At 37.2% G+C, this 17,909-nt stretch overlaps 1 protein-coding gene across 3 annotated transcripts in view; it reads left to right on the forward strand.

Annotated features, from left to right (window-relative positions):
- Window positions 1–15,861, forward strand: part of SPOPL (speckle type BTB/POZ protein like) — a 74,566-nt gene extending 58,705 nt beyond the window's left edge. For all 3 annotated transcript variants that reach the window (XM_075933309.2, XM_006117040.5, XM_089779713.1), the window contains 6 exons: window positions 2,806–2,983; window positions 3,083–3,138; window positions 7,300–7,422; window positions 9,911–10,053; window positions 10,154–10,207; window positions 11,778–15,861. In XM_075933309.2, coding sequence (XP_075789424.1) covers window positions 2,806–2,983; window positions 3,083–3,138; window positions 7,300–7,422; window positions 9,911–10,053; window positions 10,154–10,207; window positions 11,778–11,922 — 699 coding nt within the window. In that variant the 3' untranslated portion in view covers window positions 11,923–15,861. The remainder of the gene's footprint in view (window positions 1–2,805; window positions 2,984–3,082; window positions 3,139–7,299; window positions 7,423–9,910; window positions 10,054–10,153; window positions 10,208–11,777) is intronic.
- The last annotated feature ends 2,048 nt before the right edge of the window (window positions 15,862–17,909 follow it).

The following is a 17,909-nucleotide window of genomic DNA, read 5'->3' on the forward strand; positions in this document are numbered from 1 at the left end:
TGGTTCACTGCTGCATCTTTCCCCTGAAGACTCGTGTTCAGTACATTCAGATGCTTTATGTCAACTAGAAACCCTAAATCAGCCAGCCAAATAGGATCAGATAGTTCTCGCATTGGTTGTCCCTTTGTTTCCAAGAATTCTCCGATTTCCTTTCTGAGAGAGTAGAAACGCTGCAGTGCAGACCCCCGACTGAGCCATCTTACATCGTTGTGATATAAAACATCTTCGTATTCAGCCTGGATGTCCAGTAGAAACTGTTTAAACTGGCGGTGGCACAGGGCTTTAGAGCGAATAAAATTAATAGTCTTTAGCACCGGTTTCATAACATGATCATATTTGAGATGTTTAGCATAGAGAACTTGTTGATGAATGATACAATGGAGTTTAATAGCTTTGCCTCCTTCTTCGATCACCTTGTTACAGATTAGGGTTGATAATCCACTTCGTTCACCAACCATGGCAGGTGCCCCATCAGTAATAATCCCAGTAACTTTGTTCCAAGGCAGTTTCATGTCATCTATGGCGGAACTAACAGAAACAAATAAATCTTTTCCTCTTGTTTGGTCCGTAAGTCTCTGGAGGTCAAGTAGCTCTTCAGTCACATTAATTTCATCGTCCACCCCTCTCATAAAAATCAGCAACTGAGCTGTGTCAGATAGGTCCGTGCTTTCATCACAGGCTATTGAAAAGAAGTTAAAATCCACTCCTTTGGACGTCAACTGTCTCTTAATATCTGATGAAATCTCTTCAGTTCTCCATGCTACAGTGTTAGGAGCCAGGCAAATGTTGGCAAACTCTTGCTTCTTCTTGGGACAGATATTCTCAACCATTTTCATAACGCATTCTTTGATAAAGTCACCCTCAGCAAAAGATTTGCAATTTTTAGCAATTAACGTTGCCACCTCATAGCTCGCCCTTGTGGCATTTTCATTTGACTCACGGGCTCTTATGAAAAATCGCTGTTGTGACATTAAAACAGCTTCAAGTTGCTTCAACTTTTCACTGCGGTCGCGCCCTGTGAGCTTGTCGTATGTGCTATGTCTTGACTGGTAGTGTCCCTTGACATTAAATTCCTTATAAACAGCCACAGTCTCTTGGCATATCAGACAAACACAGTGATTCCATATTTCAGTGAAGAAATATTCCACTTTCCACCTGTCCTGAAAGCGGCGGCCCTCACTGTCAACTTTCCTTCTCTTATTTACAGTCGCCATTTTTGAAATTGACCAGAAGGGGAAGGGATCATGTGAGCGCAGTGCCAGAGGTTTTGGTCTAAGTAATACACTGCCCAAGTAATACACTGCACTAATACACTGCCCAACAAGAATTCTCTTGCCTTTGTGGCTGTGTGTGGTGAAGAGTCTAAGGATGAGCTCGGGCGTGTTCACAGCTCCACGTGCCTGAGCCCGCCAGGAAGCTAACAGTGCACAGCTCCAATCACAGGTACTGAGACATTTCCCGATCTCTGCAGCTGTGGAGTCCGTCCCCGCACTCTCAGCCCCAAGGCGGAGGGCCCGCGGGGTCGGAGGCGAGCGGAGAGCGCAGGGCACGCCGGCCTCACGGTGGCCCGTGGGCAGGGCGAACCCGCAGCCGAGTGGGGGAGCGGGGCTGCGGACGTGCCCTACAGGGCAGGCTCTAGGACCGCGGAGGCCATGGGCGGCGGCGGCGCGGCCGGAAGCAGCGCGCTGGGCGCGCCAGTTCAAAAGAGCGCCGGGGAGCCAGGAGAGGGGGAGGAAGCGGGGGCCGTATTAAACCGGAACATGGGCCGCAATTGGCCCGCGGGCCGGACTTTGGACATGCCTGTCCAAGAGTGTCAGCTGCCACTGGTCAGCAGCAGGTTTTTAATTGTAGTGTAGACAAACCCTCAAAACCACATCAGAAGAACTCCACTAGCACCTTTCTTTTCCTTCCCAAAGACAAAAAAAACAAACAAAATATGCAGAAAAGTCAGATGCACGTTTCGCAATCATCTTATTTTATTTTAGTTTAAAACCAAATTTCACATCTTATGAACAAACATTTCACTACTTGAGTTTACATAGTGCCTTTATACTCCACCTATAGACTCACTTTTTTAGAAGAGCCAATTTTAATCTCTCTAAGAGGAACATATCTACATTTGATTTGTGCCCCAGTAGGGCAAAGGCAAACAATAGTGAAGAGGATGTATTTTACTTGTATCTAGTTAATTTGCTTTCACTCCATCCCTTCAAATAAAGATGTACAAATTCATTTTGATTAATCAGAGTTAACTTACTAATACGAACTACCCAAGATCACTTTTATGAAACTCTGATCATGTGCTCACATAATCAATTTGTATTCAGTAAAGAGAGAACTTTTAAGCATTTTTGGTTTACTAATATGTGCTCTGTGTCTCAAGTGCATGAATGGTCTAATTTTTTTCCTTTTGTCTCTGAAATAGCAATAATTTTAATTAGAGATTCAATTTCTCTCCAAAGAATAATGTCTGCATTGATTTAATCTCTGACCTTTTTATTATGCTGTTTCTGGCATTGTGGTCTTAATTTTTGTCTTGGTTAGGGTAACTAAGCTAAATGATTAATTATTTCTATAATTGAAAAGATACATTTCTTTGGCTCCAGTATTGTTTCATAACACCAAGACTCTGTTTGAAATTTTTATTCCTTCCTAATATTGCATTTTGACTGGTTTAGAGTTGTAAATGAGAAACAAAAGCATCAAACATTCTTACTTTAAGAATTCTAGTGTAGGTGCTATAATGTAATGATTATTGGCCTTCAGTTATAAAGGAGTTTCTGTCTTGCTGTAATTTTTTGCTAGGTAAGTGTGGTCCAAGATTCAGTAAATATATCAGGACAGTCCAACACAAACACTTTGAAGGTACCTGAATGTCGACTAGCAGAAGATTTAGGGAATCTCTGGGAAACCACAAGATTTACAGATTGCAGTTTTTATGTAGGAGGACAAGAATTCAAAGCTCATAAGTCTGTCCTTGCAGGTACGTTTTACTTTTGTATTCTAACATTTTTATTTTATTAATAAAGCTGTTAAAATCCTTCTCTTTAATTGTATTTTATGTTTAATTCTTTTGCTACAGCTCGTTCACCAGTTTTTAATGCAATGTTTGAACATGAAATGGAGGAAAGCAAAAAGGTAAGCATGACTCGAAGTTTAAGATACCACTCCCGTTCTGTTAACAAAGAAAAAGAATGATAGAAAATATTGTACTTCATGGATTGATAAAGATAAAAGTAAATACTTAATAGGCCTGGGTCAGTCAGGTAGATATCTCAAGGTATCATTGAACTGATGCCATCAAATGTCAGTAACTCTAGCATAGCTCAAATGAGTGGCCACTTTGTGAAATTACATTTGTGTTTCTCTGTCTCTGCTGGTGTTGCACTCATATTTTTTTTGTAGCACTTCGGGGGCCATATTCCATAATCCTTTCTGCTGCAGTAAGATGAGCCACTCTGAATTGTTTCCGAATTAATTGGGAAAATTTTTCTGACATTTCTGAGCACACAAGGAGAATTGTGGGAAGTTATTGCAAAACTAGTGGCATTCAAGTAAAGCTAGTCTGCACACACACTATAGAGATTGTATTAGCAGCTGATAAATTGTGCTTACTCCAGCTGGAGCTTGTGACTTATAAATCAGCCAACTAGAGTGAAAAGCACCACCACATTTGAATAAAGGGAATGTATATATGTATGCGACTAGAGTTATGGTTAGTTGTAACTCAAATTAACTTCATAGTGAAGCACCATAGAATTGGGGATCTAGTGCAGAATAGCTAACTGTACTGCATATTTTGGCTGGGTTTGAGCTAGCTTTCCAAGCACCGTCTAAAAACACTAAAGTAAATCCATGCTACTTCATGCAAACTTGACCTTTTCTCTTCTTATTTAGTGAAAGCTAGCTCTGAATGTTTGGGGTCACTATGTAAATGTTAACAGAGAGATGGCATCAGTGTTCCCAGTAAGCTATGTGCTTAGGTGGCCACCCAAAATAAATTCAAATACTGTCTACCCAACTGGATGAACAAAGCTTCCGCAGCCATCAGCATTTGTTTCTATTCATGGTGCACATAACAAAGTTTATTCTGCACATGTATTGGAAAAAAGTAGAGGGAACATTGCAGGGCAACCTAACAAATTTAAAAAATCGTGAAACAATCACATGCTAGTTACTTCAAACTCTAATATCTCCTCCTTGGGTAAGGCTATCTGTAGTTAGTGGCTATCCTATTCTAGTAGAACCTTAGATGTAACATAATCTTAGAACCCTCCTGGTCTATTAGCTCTGGAGATGACACTCATCTAACCCGTTATAGGCTGGACTCTGTGTATTCCATGGGTTCTGCAAATATAGAATTTGCTATGGATTTCAGCCCTTGGAGTAGAATTATGTTCTAGAATTTCAGTTTTCATTGTAGCCTTTGTGTGTGAAAATACGTTTGGAAATATGGACAAAGCATAAAATGATGGTTTTTTTCTTCCTGGGTTTGTCTGGAACTTGAAACAGCACCTCTAAGAGGTGTGAATGTACCACTTCCTCACCGTTAGTGATGGATTTCATGACCCAAAATTTGGTATTTTTCCAAGATGACCTGGAATTCACCATTTTACTGCACTCAGGTTTTTTGTTTCTGTTGGAATTTCCCACAACTGTCTGCAGCTCTCCAGTTTTCACTACAAGAGGGCATTAATTGGATTACAGGGCATGCTCTCTATCCCTTTCCTAGTAGGAAGACAAAGAACAAGATAGGCTCTAGCTTGCAGTCAACAAGCATAGGCTTTTTGCCATTATCTTTGAAAACTCGTGGTGATTGGGAGAGATCCCAGATGATTGGAAAAAAGCAAATGTAGTGCTCATCTTTAAAAAAGGGAATAAGGACAATCCAGGGAACTACAGACCGGTCAGCCTTGCCTCAGTTCCCGGAAAAATTGTGGAGGGGATCCTCCAGGAATCCATTTTGAGGCACTTGGAAGAGGGGAAGGTGATGAGGAATAGTCAACATGGATTCATGAAGAGCAAGTTGTGCCTGACCAATCTGATTAGCTTCTATGATGAGTTAACTGGCTCTGTGGATATGGGAAAGTCAGTGGATGTGATATACCTTGACTTTAGCAAAGTTTTTGATACGGTCTCCCACAATATTCTTGCCAGCAAGTTAAGGGCGTATGGATTGGATAAATGGGCTGTAAGATGGATAGAAAGCTGGCTGGACTGTCGGGCCCAATGAGTAGTGATCAATGGCTCAATGTCAGGTTGGTGGTCAGTTTCTAGCGGAGTACCCCAAGGATCTGTTCTAGAACCAGTTTTGTTCAACATTTTTATTAATGACCTGGATGAGGGGCTGGATTGCACCATCAACAAGTTTGCAGATGACACTAAGTTAGGGGGAGAGGTAAACACATTGGAGGGCAGGGATAGGGTCCACAGTGACCTAGACAGATTAGAGGATTGGGCCAAAAGAAAACTGATGGGGGTTCAACAAGGACAAGTGTAGAGTCCTGCACTTGGGATAGAAGAATCCCAAGCATTGTTACAGGTTGGGGACCGAATGGCTAAGTAACTGTTCTGCAGAAAAGGACCTGGGGATTACAGTGGATGAGAAGCTGGATATGAGTCAACAGTGTGCCTTTGTAGTCAAGAAGGCTAATGGCATATTAGGGTGCATTAGGAGGAACATTGCCAGCAGATCTAGAGAAGTGATTATTCCCCTTTATTCAGTTCTGGTGAGGCCACACCTGGAGTATTACGTCCAGTTCTGGGTCCCCCACTATAGAAAGGATGTGGACGCATTGGAGAGGGTCCAGCAGAGGGCGACCAAGATTATTAAGGGACTGGAGATCATGACCTATGAGAAGAGACTGAGGGATTTGGGTTTGGACATTAGGAAAAACTATTTCAAGAGAATGGTGGTGAAGTACTGGAATGGGTTACATAGGGAGGTGGTGGAGTCTCCATCTCTAGAGGTTTTTTAAGTCTCTGCTTGACAAAGCCCTGACTGGGTTGATTTAGTTGGGATTGGTGCTGCCTTGAGCAGGGGGCTGGACTTGATGACCTCCTGAGGTCTCTTCCAGCTCTATGGTTCTATTATTCTGACCATAAATGTTGGCTAGCTGGCTGGACTGTTTAGAGAACACTGCAACAGCTCAAGTTTGTGGAGCTGAGCTGGTGTAGTTGGTTACAAGCAGACATAGGAAGCAAGAGTTTGAGCCAAGCCTTCTAGATAGCAATGCAACTGCAAAAAAGCTCATGGAGCTGGATCACCTGCAGAATCTAGGGAAAAAATCCATGGTTGAATATCACAGACTAATTCAATATTCATGAGGTTATGGAATATGAGTTAAGTTCTATGGCAATATTAGGGTTGCTTGCAAAAGAATTTCATCTCATTGAGCCTCGCTGTACCTGAGTCTGTGGTTGTGGGGTTATGCACAGCTCAAACATATATGCTTATGTTTGTATTACCTCTATTTTTAACATTGTGCTGTTAAGAGCTTGAATGGTGCAGTAGCAGTAGCTGGAATTTCATTATCATGGATTCACATTTTGCTCTTGGTTAGATCCCAAAGGATTTTTAATGGGCAGCTCTCATTTTCACTGAATTTTTGGCTCTCCTTGGAGTCTTGCAGGGCACAATGATGCTTCCTCTCATAAGTGACTCCCATAGGTGAGGACTCTATACTCCTAAATACTACTGCATTAATACCTTTCCAATTCTGTATTCATTTTAAGGTCTTTGTCCTTGCCTCTTACAGCTTATGTCTCCACACCTTATTCTTCTGCAACAGCTGTGGGATTTAGGTGTGGTAAAAATGTAGTTTTTGCCAGGTCTTCCAGGACAAGTTGGCCATATTAAACTGAGCAAATTAAGTCTTGTTTTCCTCTTTGCAGCTGAATAACTTTTTGTTCTCTCCAATATTGTAGACTCTGCTATTCCAAGGAATGCTTATGGATTTAAATCCAGGCCAGGATGTATTTTTAAAAATTCCACAGGCCATATTTAGGATTCTCTGTATGTACTTTAAGATAATTTTTGCACAGCAGATTCTGTACAAATCGAGCCACTCCTAAGAAGAGCTGGGATGTCCATCTGTCTAACTGGTAAAGCCACTGGCAAAAGAGGAGGTTGATGAGAGGCCGATAATTGAATCTAGATGTGTCAATATAAATTTTTAAGGCTTCTATATGAAGGACATGATATAAAAACTTGTAACAAGCAAAGTAGGTGGTGATCTTAAATTTGTACTACAAAATTTTTAGATGTTATGGTTTTCCTTTTTTATGTTTGTTCAACAGAATCGTGTAGAAATAAATGATGTGGACCCTGAGGTTTTTAAAGAAATGATGAGATTCATTTACACAGGGAAAGCACCAAACCTTGACAAAATGGCTGACAACTTGTTGGCAGCTGCAGACAAAGTAAGTAATTTTAAAGTCCTCATAATTATTATTTCAGAAACAACTGTTTCTAAAATGTATATTTGAATAGCTTAAATACTACCACAGTTGATGTCTAAGAAAAATAAACCAGTGGACCAACAGATACAAGAAAAGGGAGAGAGAAACAGATTTTTGAGTGGTGGGAAGGTTAAAAATAAATAAAACCTTCTCTGACTGCTAGAAGTATATGGTAGAAAATCAGTATTGATAAAAGTGTCTCCTTGATCTTTCTGTTGTGACATGATAAATAACAGTACTTTAGTGACCACCTGTAAACTATCAATACTTCTATAACTTTTTGTTTTTTCATTACTCTAAATAGTTGTAATCTGTCCTTTTACTTAATTCTTGCCTTTTAAATATTTATCCTTTAAACCCACCCTTTAAATATTTTCACTTTTCCTATGAAATATTACTCCTTTTGCCCTTCTTCATATGGGAAACAAATAACACCACAGTATTCAAGATGATCTCATACCATTTCATATTTAACATACCACTATTATTGTACAAGAAGCCAAATTTCATCTGGCTGTTCATTGTGAAGTCTTAGTTACCTTCTTCAAAGTGGGTGCAGCTAATTTAAAAGCCAGCCATATATGAAGTGTTAACTTTGTTCCTTTCAAGATGCATTACCTTAGACTTTGTCTACATTTTATTCATTTGAGGTTTTTCACCAAACTGTGTAATTGAATTTGCACCGACCCTTACTAGATTAGAGAAACAGATTTTTCTTGTACGAAAGCTGTACTAATTTGTTTATTATTTTATACTCACCTGGAATTGTATCTTGAAGTAATATTCCTGTTACTGAAGTAACATTTGTATCTCTCATGATCAACCCTACCACCTTCTTTAACATACATACAGCATTGACTGCCCCTTAGTGGCTAACTTTGTCAAACACTCCATTCTTAAATTCCCTCTGAACTACTCTATTGGTACTATCAGGCTTTGATGACACAGTAATTTAGTCCTCTTCTCATACCTCTCTGTCACAGTGCCTCATCTTCAAGATCTCATTGAGTCTGAGACAGATGATAAAGGCACTCCAGAGTGGAGAGAACTAGAGAAGTAGTGTTCCTTTATGATTAAAGACTTTTCTCCAAGGCATGATTGCTAAATAAAGTGAATGTAATAACTAGAAACTGCGAAATGGTTCTTGCTCTGCCTTTCTCATGAATGAAAAGTATTATAAAAAGTAGTTCTGCAATGTTACAAGACAGCTGTATTCAACTTTTGTGTAGTCTGCTACAAATGTCTTTAGAGTAACTGGCTTTAATGTATATGCTCTGAAGAGAAGCACCTTAGAGAACAGTACAACCATAAATCTAAAATAAATATAACTTTGAAAAGAGAAATTTGACTAAGATATAGAGCAATGCAGCTTTCCTTTGTTTTACGCAGATACATTTTATTTTGATTTTATTTATATTAATAAGTAACATACATGTGGCACCTTCACTATTTTTATTCAGATTATTTCTAAATTTGTTAGAGACTTTGGAATTGTACAATTGATGGATTCTAAATGAAGTAGCCACACAGAAAAAAGATGTGGGTAGTGTTTATGTACTGTTTAATGAGAACCTGCTCAACATGAAGCAGTGGTCAAACTGTAAACAATGTTAAGACACATACAATCAGAAAGAGAATGCACAAGAGAATTCTTTTTACATGTCAGTATTATACCTTTGCTTAGATAGGGTGACCAGAACTGAACCCAGCTATCTCAAAAATATGGCAGATATGAGAGTTCATAAGTGGAAAAACGAAATGACAGATTGATACATTTGTTTGCATAGTACCTAATGACAATTTCTCCCTGAAAGAGGAGAGTGGAGGATTTGCAGAAAGAGAGAGAGAGAGAGAAAAATTGGATACTCCTTATTCATCCCTTCTTAGTGGAATAATTATTGAACTTTTAATGAAATACAACTAATTTAACTGATGAGAGGGTTCTTTGGACTCATGTATATCATTGAAATTCATTGTCACTGTATACCATTGACGATAAGAAGTTAGGAGAAGTTTAAATGTTCTGGCCAGGGAATAAGTCAGTCACTGAGAGAAGTTAGAAGGATCCTTCCCTTAGAGTGGAATTTTACTTAATTTTCCTCTGAGATCTCTCTTATTTCCATTTGAATTTCTGGGACTAGAAATATCTTACTGGATTATTGAGCCAGTGATTTGATTTAATATTGCACTTCCCATTTAAATAATATTTATGGCTTCTCTTTAGCTTTTCTTCATGTTGGTAAAAGGGGAGGGAATTTAAAATCTGAAATTAATTGTAATTTAGCCATTTTATTAATTCTCCTGTGAGGGACACTAGTCAATCCTAAGGAATGGTGCTAAGCATTTCACAGGATTGGGGGAAATTGTTCTTTTGAACTATTGTACTTACAGATTACAGCAGAAAGAATAAGTGTGAAGAATGATTAGTATAGTTTTTTTCTTTCATTAGTATGCACTGGAACGGCTGAAGGTCATGTGTGAGGAGGCACTCTGTAGTAACCTCTCAGTTGAAAACGTTGCTGACATTCTTATCCTCGCAGATTTGCACAGCGCAGAACAGTTGAAAGCACAAGCAATAGATTTTATTAACAGGCAAGTAATGTTCCTTTATTACACTTGAAATAATGCTTTAAATATCCGTACTTAAATATGTCTTCCTTCTAAATATTTTGTATAATTTTCCCTGTCATAGGTGCAGTGTTCTTAGACAACTTGGGTGTAAAGATGGGAAAAACTGGAATAGCAAGTAAGTAAAATGATTCCCAAAATATAAAGTTACCTTTTCCTGTCAGAAGAACTTCCCAAGTTACCTAGTACAGGTTGGACCTCCCTGGTCCAGCACCCTCAGGACCTGAGGGTCCAGAACAAGGGGATTTGTCAGACCAGGGGAGGTCCCTCCCCTCCTGGCCCATGTTGCCATTGGTTTAGGGCTCCCATCTGCCCCTACTGCCCCCTTAACCCGAAATGCTGTGAGGAGTAGTGAAATGGCAGCATGCGACCTGTCCACTTTTTAAATAGAGACCTATCAAGTTTCTTTTTTTGCCCATGGAGGCTGCAGAAAAGTAAGAGGCCCTATTCCAGAGCAGATGAAGTTGAGAGAAGCTAGGGCAGAATGAAGCTTAGGTAGGGAGACTAGGGCTGCTATTTTGTGTTATGACAGTGCACAAAGGCTTCACCCAGGATCCAGAATCGATTGTGTTAGGCACTCTGCAAATATATAGGCAGACACAAAGAGCTCAGTCTGATGTGAAAGAAGAGACAACAAATAAGTGAAATAAGCAGAAAGGAGAGGGAGAAATAAGGGGGCGAATGTATTCCCAATGCTGGGCACGGTATAAGAACCTAAGGTATGTCTACACTACAAGGGTATTTTGAAATAAGTTATTTCAGAATAACAATGCCCAAAATAACTATTTCGAAATAGCACATCCACACTACAGAGAAACAGGTTCTCCTAATGTGAACACAGTACCTCAATTTAGAGCCCCAGGAAGCACTGGGGAGTAATTACTTTGAATGGCCTTGGGAAGGAGCTATTTTGAAATAGCAATGTCGAAATAGCCATTATTCCTTTTAAGGGATTATTTATTCCAGAATAAGAAGCCTGTTATTTCAAAATAACACTATAGTGTAGTCATGCCCTTAGAGAGATAAGTTCACAGAGTTGCATAGGTTAGCTGGTACACAGTTTTGACTGTTCCAAATCATTCAGAAAGGGAACTTTAGAAAGAAAGACATAATCAACTATCCTATGCTGCTTACTACCTCACTTTCCTGTAAATGTTGTAAATGAAGTGGGTCTTGAGGAGGTGGTTGAGTTGGCATGGCCTGTCAATTTTTGCATTCTTCCAAATGTGCAGAGGAGCTGAGCTAGAACTGATGAACAGTTTCTAAGGGTACATTTCCTTTACTGACCTTCAACAAAAAGTTTTTATATCTACGTGTCCCAGGATATTCCATGTGCTGCCATAGTGTCAGTGAGTTCAGCAGTGAAGAATTATAACTGACATATAAAATACATTGATACTCTTTTTAAAGACTCCTACTCAATTAGAGTATAGTCTTAGCTGAAGGCATGATGTAGATAACTTCATTCTGGGGAAAATTCCAGTTCTAGAACAATGTTAAATGTATTTCTTTTCATTGACCTGTAATTTCACTAAACTGTAAGTGAATACATTGTAGGTTACAAATAACATACAGCTGTAGTCAATTATAATATTTCACATGTCAAATCATTCTAAATATTTTCCAGATTCAGCATTATGTGGACACAATACATTTTAACTGATAATTCTTAAACCTTTTCTTTTCAGCCAAGCAACAGACATAATGGAAACAGCAGGCTGGAAGTCAATGATCCACTCTCATCCTCACTTGGTAGCAGAGGCCTTTCGAGCATTAGCGTCTGCACAGTGTCCACAGTTTGGCATTCCACGCAAACGGCTAAAGCAGTCATGAAATCTTCCACGAACTTTAGAGAAACTGAAATGACTCTACTCTTCCTTGTCCAGAGGTGTTTTCACAAACCATACAAGAATTTTTGTTATCCTTGTCCACAGAACAGAAGCTGAAAAAGCCTATTGTTTGCTTTTCAGTTGGATAATTTATGGTTTAATCCTCAGCTTTAAATTAGACTGATTACTCTCTAGTTCACTGAAAGGCCTTAAATTATCTTCAATGACTCTAGTCCATGTAGTCTAATGTATCTTGATTTTTTTTTTTATTGTGCCTTGTCTTTTTGACTAGGCTATGCAGGATTGCACTAGCTCCATAATGCAGTAAAGTTCATAACTGAAGATTAACTTTTGAAAGGGATCTTCCATTTTTTTATTTTTTTTTAAAGAATGAAGATTATAGTTTGGTTCTGTGCTAACTGGAAGGTTTCAACTAGACTCTCATTTAAAAGCACTTGAGCTAAGGGCACATAATGTGCCCTTAGTTCAAGTACAAAGCATAGGAAGAACCAGTTTACTTTCAGAGGATGCCAACAGGCTGTTAATGGCAATATACTGCTTTGAACGTAATTTATTTTTCATTGTGGGGGCAAATATGCAATGGTTTGGCCCAAAAATGTATTTTCAATATAGTTTGTAATGCCTATTGTGTGTATGTCAAAGCTGTCCAACAAACGTTAAAAAAAGAAACACATAATAAATCTTTTGCCTGTGTTTCTTTATGGTCCATCACTAGTTTACATTTAATGGAAAATAAGGTAAGAGGTAAAGGTTTTGCTGTGAAGAGAGAATGGTATTGTATTTGAAGAAAAATTATTTATATCTCACGTGTTATGGTACATAGAAAAGTAAAGGATGCATAGAATGACCAAATGTAAATTTAAGAAATGGGCCAAATGGATTCTGAATATGCACTTTTAATGCGTAACTTTTGTATGTTGTGTGGTACATATATATTTTGCTTTTGATGAATTAATGAGGTACAGGTAATTGTGGCGTAACTTTTTAAATACATTTTAAGATGCCCACAGCCACATGGGATTTAGTTTTGTTATTATGAACAAGAAAAGCATGTCTTTGAAGACTTAATTGAACCTGAATATTGTAAGCTCTCGTTCTATATTGTTGAGTATTTTCACATTTTTGAGAAAGGCATGTGAATGACAAACAAAACTTTGGAAGAGGATCTGTTCTCCACTTAACATGTGTGCACAATTTCCATTCACATTAGTGGTAGTAACATCGAGGAGGAGGAATAGATCCCTGAAATGTCAGATAGTATTTGCAAGTACAAGCTTACTTTTTCTAGCATTTCAGTTATTGTACTAGCATTGTGGATGGTATTGAAATTCTGCATAATGTGAAAGGATGAAACATTTGTAAACTGCTTATCATGGGCCAGTTCTTTATTATATGAACCTTAGCTTTAATATCAACGTTTTCAGTGTTTGATAGCTTTGTTTACAATGTGGGAGAGGGAGAGGCTGCAGTAATGCACATTCTAAATGTTTTCTGAGTTATAACATTGAATTTGCTATAAGGGTGATAATATGCTATATTTGTTGTTTGTCAAGATTTTCATTTAACAGTGAGATATGGGAAGAAATCTCATTGAATTTATAAACATACTATTAAGATAAAACACTTCAGTTTGCCTTTAAGCTTACATGAACAATGAAATTTTAAGATTTACCTTCTGAAAAGGTAAATCTCCTCCCTAATTTATTTACGATTTCTCAGAATTAATCCCAGTGAAGTTTTAGTAGGGTAAAGTATATATGCTTTTATATTTTGTTACCAAGTAAACCTTTAGCAAATAAGTGCCCAGTCCAGTTTTTAAAAAATAAACCTCTGAATGCTTGTATACACTGTGTTTGAACTAAATCTTTGTGGCTTAAATATAAAATAAGAAGCATTCTTAGACAAGTGTCTAAATGCTACAGGCCACACCCCACTAGACTCTATGAAGTAATTTAACCTTTATCACATTGTTCTTTAAATATTTATCTAAATTAAGATTTTGGCATTTAAGCATTCTTCATGTTAGGGTTTATTAGGATACCTGCTCCCTCCAAAATAGTGACGTTTTTGCTGCAGTGTGTAACAAATTAGAATGAATATATTCAAACTCATCATGAACAAGCTCGCTGTTGAAACTTGCAGCTCTAATATACAAAGTGACTTGAATATTTAATACCATAATTATGATTGTCCAGTTCAGCCTGTTCTAAATTACAAAATACAGTAATCTAATGTGAAGCTTAAGGATTTTGTTCTGATGATTTAAAAAAAAAAAAAAAAAAGCTTAATAGCACACTTTGTACCAAAAAAGTCAAACACTGTGCTGTAGGAATATCTACATTGGTAGAAATGTCCATTTTTCTGGTTAGGCAGTGCACACTATACATTACAGAAATGGAAAATCATGTCATTGATCTGCTTATATTTTGTTTTATTTATTATGTATACATTTAAGTTTTGTCGCTCTTAAGAAAAAAGGTAAAATAATTGCTGTATTCTCAAGTGTGCCCTGATTATTTACCTTCTCATTCTTGGTTGAACCGCCTGCAGTGTTCTCACTGGACCCAAGAATATAGTCCGTAAGAACAACTTCCTTCTTTAGATTCTCCATTTTTATTCCCCACATCTCAAGAATGATCAGTTTCAGTTTCAGCAGATGTAAAACTCTATAATACAAAAGTATAGTTTTTCAGGCCATCATAGAGAAATCCTGAAAATGTATTTAGTCTCTTTAAAGGATTTGAAGCACAAAGTGTGACTGTCTTGTTTTGACTTTCTTACACTATTCTCGGAAATGAGCCACCATTTTCTTATTTTTCTGTGGAGAACCCTGCATGTGTTGTGTGTGTGTGTGTATGATTTCTGCATGGTAGTCTTTTTTTAACAAATTTCTTAAAATAAGTACTCAATTCACTCTTGGAATGATGGTAGAAGTGATTGCATCATTTTTCCATTTGAACCTTTTCTAGGGAGATATTTAGAATGGATGAAGCTTAAAAAATCCTTGTCTTGAAGTTCATTTACTGCATTCTGAAGTATGAACACAGAGTGCCTTTTCTAGTATATCTTTGCAATGAATACAAGATTAGTAAGATATTAAATCTTTAAAAAAGTATTTTACAAAATCTTAAGGGGAATGTTGTTTGGTACAAAATAACTAAATTGACATAGATACGAGGTATGGAATGTTGATTTGAATCCATTTTTTACTTGGTTCTTAAATTCAGTTTTACTGAATACAGATTTTGTTCTTACTCTTCAAGTATTTGATTCTCACAGTGCATTAAATATTTAGAATGAAACTCATTGCTGTGTTTAGGGACTGCATAAGGCCTATGTACTACCTACCCTCATAGAATAATTCACTCTCATAGACGAAGACTGTTATCGAAGATACCAGAGTGAAAACTGAGATACAACTAATAGCTATCGGTATTAATGTTAAAATCTACACTTTACCCAATACTTTTAATTTTGAATTGACACTAAAATTGACTTGACTTTTTTCTAAACTGGCATTGATCTCATGATTGTTATTTAGTTTCTAATATAGTTTAGTCTCTCAGCTTGGCTTTTGTTTGCAGTAAATGGATTTAGTTTGGAAAGGGAATGCATTTTTTAAAGTATTTGCATTGGTAGATTTAATTACTCTCTGTAACCTAGCTAATTCTGGCTTTTGAGACTTCAGAGAGGAGGGTTAACATAAATGAATCCTATATTAGAAATGAAACTAATGAAATTATTTAGACCTGTTTTGAGGTGGAAATGATTAAGAGAATTCAGATATGTAAACACTTGCATCAAACCATCCATAATTTTTATCAGCTGATGTTAATGGTGAAATACTTTTTGTATCTTGTTGCTGAAAATATTTTTGCATTTCAGCACATCAAGTTACAATAAAGTTGTTACTTATACAGAATTCTTCTCTGCAACTTGTATTTTCTTTGGATTTGGGCGCCACTGTAATTATCTATGTATCTTCTCTTGAGAGAAGGGTATTTTAATAAACACATATACAGAAGACAGTTGAGAAATTTTAAATAGTGTAGAATCTCTTTGCCCCCATAAGATGTAGCTCTTGTAGTAGAGAGCATATCACAACTAAAATCCACATTCTTCACTGGCTTTTGATTTGTTTTCAGACTGATGTCTTAAATGTTTTAACCTATAAAGCTCTAAATACTTTGAGACCTGCCTACCTGAGACAATACCTGCCCATGCAGTATCTCCAAAATGAAGATTATGGGGTTGATACCCAACCTAAAATCCTTTGGTTTAACAATTAGGGAAAGTAGAAGCTCTATAAAATATTCTTATGTGTCTTCCATATCCACCACATTCACACAGAACCAAGACCTTACAAGAGTCCTTCAAAAATAATTTTCTTGAGCTTTGATAAATGACTGGCTATAGGCATATGATAAGCAGATGGGCTGATGGCATTATTAATCAGAAAATATTTGGGTTTGAGCTGTATTGATAGCTCATTTATTTAATGCAGATATTTTGTATCCTGACTCTTTCAATATTTGCAAAAATGCATAGAACCATATGTGTTGCTGATTTAAAGAAAATGAATCATGTTGGATTTGGAAGAAAGCATAACGCTTTGAGAAGACAGATTTTGAGAAATGGACACTATCAAGGTAGGTTATTATATCAAATAAGTGATCAAAAGGTAATATTGACTGTTGCGATAAAGAAATACCAGTGCAGCAATGCCTAGGCAACTTGTTTTCCTGACATTGGTCAAAACATCAAAGCTGCCTTTTCATTCCCATTGCCTATTACTAGGGTCTTAAGCAGTTACCTCACTTGGAGTCAGTCTAGTGAACTCAGTTAACTTCCATCTTTCTGAGGTCCATGCCAACAGTTAATAACAATGTCCTCACTCAGTTAATTTCAAAGCAAGCAATATTGGTCTAGCACAGAAAACAAACCCTAATATAAAATTTACCTTATACTATGTAGGCCATTAAAAAGATTTTTAACAACTGCACATAATGCAAAGAATGCAAGAGCAGACCTTTGATTAAGAGGTGAGCAGTTCATACAACGTATATTTTAGTGCTACTCCCCTGAATTTTGTAGCTTGTACATATTTAATAGCCATGATAAGCTACACTGGTTTTAGTTAAAGTTAATTTCGATCTAAAATGTTGATTTATTTTTAGATCTTAATGTAATTTATTGTAGTCTTTATTTTAAATCAAGTATACAGTGCAATGAGTTATTGAAAACATTCCAAAATTTGAGCTTTTCTGTTTGTCTGAACTTCCATTAAAAATGGTGTTGTTTGTAGCGTGTGTCACTAACTTACTGCACAGTTAAATTCCAATGCAAATATTACTGGATGAGTTTTTTTAAAAGATTTTATGAAAGACATAACTGACATTGCATTTAAAATTATAATGGTACAGAAATTGAGCAGACTACTCAGTGTACCAGATTTCTTAGATGGCTTGTCTTGCTGTAGGCTCTCTTGTAATTTTCCATTGTCTACCTTGAGTAGCTTATTTTATTGTTGTATCATTTATTTTGAAGAGTCATTCTGCTAGGGAAAGCTGGAAGAAATACAAGCACAGAAATGGAAGCAAGCACTTCAGATCTATGGGGCAAGAGACTTTACTACTACCACAACCGATAGTTAATGCTGACAGTATTCATGGCATCCCAACTACAGGCAAACAAGTTATCTCAATCCAGTATTATATGTTGACAGTTTTATATGAAGCCATGTATTCAATTAGGGTTGCCAATTTTGGTTGGACAGACTCCTGGAAGTTTACTCACATGACACAAAAAATTTTTAATTAAAGATTAATTCCTGGAGACTCCAGGACAGTACTAGAGTGCTAATAATGAAATGCACAATATGCCATTGAATTTTTCATTGTTTAAATATATGTGACAGATAAGTTACTTTGCCATTTGAAACTCCTGGGAGAGAAAACAAGATTGTAGAAT

Source organism: Pelodiscus sinensis, chromosome 7 (genome assembly GCF_052426305.1).
Source record: "Pelodiscus sinensis isolate ZL-2025 chromosome 7, ASM5242630v1, whole genome shotgun sequence".
Taxonomy (NCBI): Eukaryota; Metazoa; Chordata; order Testudines; family Trionychidae; genus Pelodiscus; species Pelodiscus sinensis.